The sequence below is a fragment of the Hibiscus syriacus genome, unplaced genomic scaffold (genome assembly GCF_006381635.1).
Source record: "Hibiscus syriacus cultivar Baekdansim isolate YM2019G1 unplaced genomic scaffold, ASM638163v2 tig00110840_pilon, whole genome shotgun sequence".
Lineage (NCBI taxonomy): Eukaryota > Viridiplantae > Streptophyta > Magnoliopsida > Malvales > Malvaceae > Hibiscus > Hibiscus syriacus.
In genome coordinates this window covers 1230013-1231610 of record NW_024062887.1, presented here as the reverse complement: position 1 = coordinate 1231610, position 1598 = coordinate 1230013, and the positions used below count along the sequence as shown (strand labels likewise).

The following is a 1598-nucleotide window of genomic DNA, read 5'->3' as shown; positions in this document are numbered from 1 at the left end:
CATGAGATACAAAAGATAAAAAATATATTTAAAAACTACATTATTTTAAAATGTTTGATATTTTCAGAATTTTTTTATTTAAAATTTAAAAAAAAATCAAAAGTTTATAAAAATATATCATGTGACATTTTTTCATGTTGAACATTACTTTTTTGAATTAAGTATAATTATTTTAAAGATAAACCAAAAACAATCAAAATTCTTTTAATATTAGTCGGTTTAAGTAATAGATTTAAAAATATTTTTTAGGGTGTATGTATATGTATTAATTGTACATATATTTTACATAATATGAATATAAATAAAATTGTAGGACGATGATAATCAATAAAATAAATAAATAATTAAAAAAAATCAAAATTTCAAAGGGAAGTAGGTATTCGTACAAGTGAAGTGATTGGTTTATGCAATTCTCATGGATAACAAAACGCATGACTAGCTTAAATTTTCTCTTCTTTTCACCTACCAAACACTCTGACTCAAAATTTCAAAGAATTTGCTATCTCGAGATCGCAATTTATTGTGCTCAACTGTCAACAACTTTCAATTTCCTATATATAAGACATTTTCCATGCAACACTAGTTGGTAAGCTAGGTCCACTAAAAAGCCATTTACCAGGAAAAATGGGTAGGTTTTTTGCATTTCTTGTGCTTTTTTTGGTGGTTTTGCTGCATGCAAGCCATGCACGTAATGTGCCGGTCGATGTCGGCCTCGATAAGCGGCCGGTTGATGGCTCAATGGACGAGCAAACGTTGCGAGCCGGTGCACCGCAGGCGGATTCACCAAAGGGTAGCGGCGTTGATGACAAGAAGAATTTTATTTACGTTGGAGTTGGCGGCTTCGCTGGGGTGGGTGGCTATGGCGGCATGGCTGGTGGAATCCCTTTACTCGGTGGCCTTGGTGGGATCGGCAAGTTTGGCGGAATCGGTGGTGCAGCTGGAATAGATGGCTATACGGGTATGGGTGGCCTAGGCGGTTTAGGTGGCGTTGGAGGTCTCGGCAGCGGTACCGGAGGCGCAAGTGGTCTTGGTGGCGCTTTCCCATCCCCCTGATGTTTTAGTTAGCCTAGTTATGTTGGTGATGATGTCTAGTTATTATGTTCTAATTTGCTTAGGTTTGCCGTAGTGGTCTCTTCGGAGACAACGTGGTATGCTTGTTTTGTTGCAGTGCTTTCTCCTTTTACTGTTTCTAATGTTTTTCGTCACTGCATGCATGGTAATGTAATTGTATCTCGATTTTAAGGATTTAAATAATTGTTGGAAATGAGGTTTTATGCATGGAAACATGATTTGAAAAGTTTCTTTAAATTCTTTTAAGAAACTTAAATATTTATCTTCATTAAAGGATTTAATTTAAAATTTTTAAAACATAAAAACAAGTTCTTTTAAAACCTTTAAAAGACTAAATGTTAGTTCTCTGAAGTTTGGAGTCTTTGTCGATTGTGGTAGCAAACGCAGATTTTCATTCTACATAATTGAATCTGAAGGAAAAATATTTCAAAAGAAAAGTTGAGAAAATAATAACAATAAAATGGTGGTGTGATCTTTATTCAAGTTTTTCTCGCTCAATCCCTTAAGAAATACCTAATTTATTTGGT

At 34.3% G+C, this 1598-nt stretch overlaps 1 protein-coding gene across 1 annotated transcript; it reads left to right on the top strand.

The window, feature by feature from the left end:
* The first annotated feature begins 735 nt into the window (after positions 1-735).
* LOC120143313 (glycine-rich protein 23-like) lies at positions 736-1058 on the top strand. Its single transcript, XM_039157666.1, has one exon. The coding sequence runs from the start codon at positions 739-741 to the stop codon at positions 1051-1053; it is 315 nt and encodes a 104-aa protein (XP_039013597.1). The 5' UTR covers positions 736-738; the 3' UTR covers positions 1054-1058.
* The last annotated feature ends 540 nt before the right edge of the window (positions 1059-1598 follow it).

What these genes read in the sequence shown, in the direction of transcription:
- LOC120143313 (XM_039157666.1), top strand. Translation starts at nt 739, where the DNA reads ATGGACGAGCAAACGTTGCGAGCCGGTGCACCGCAGGCGGATTCACCA.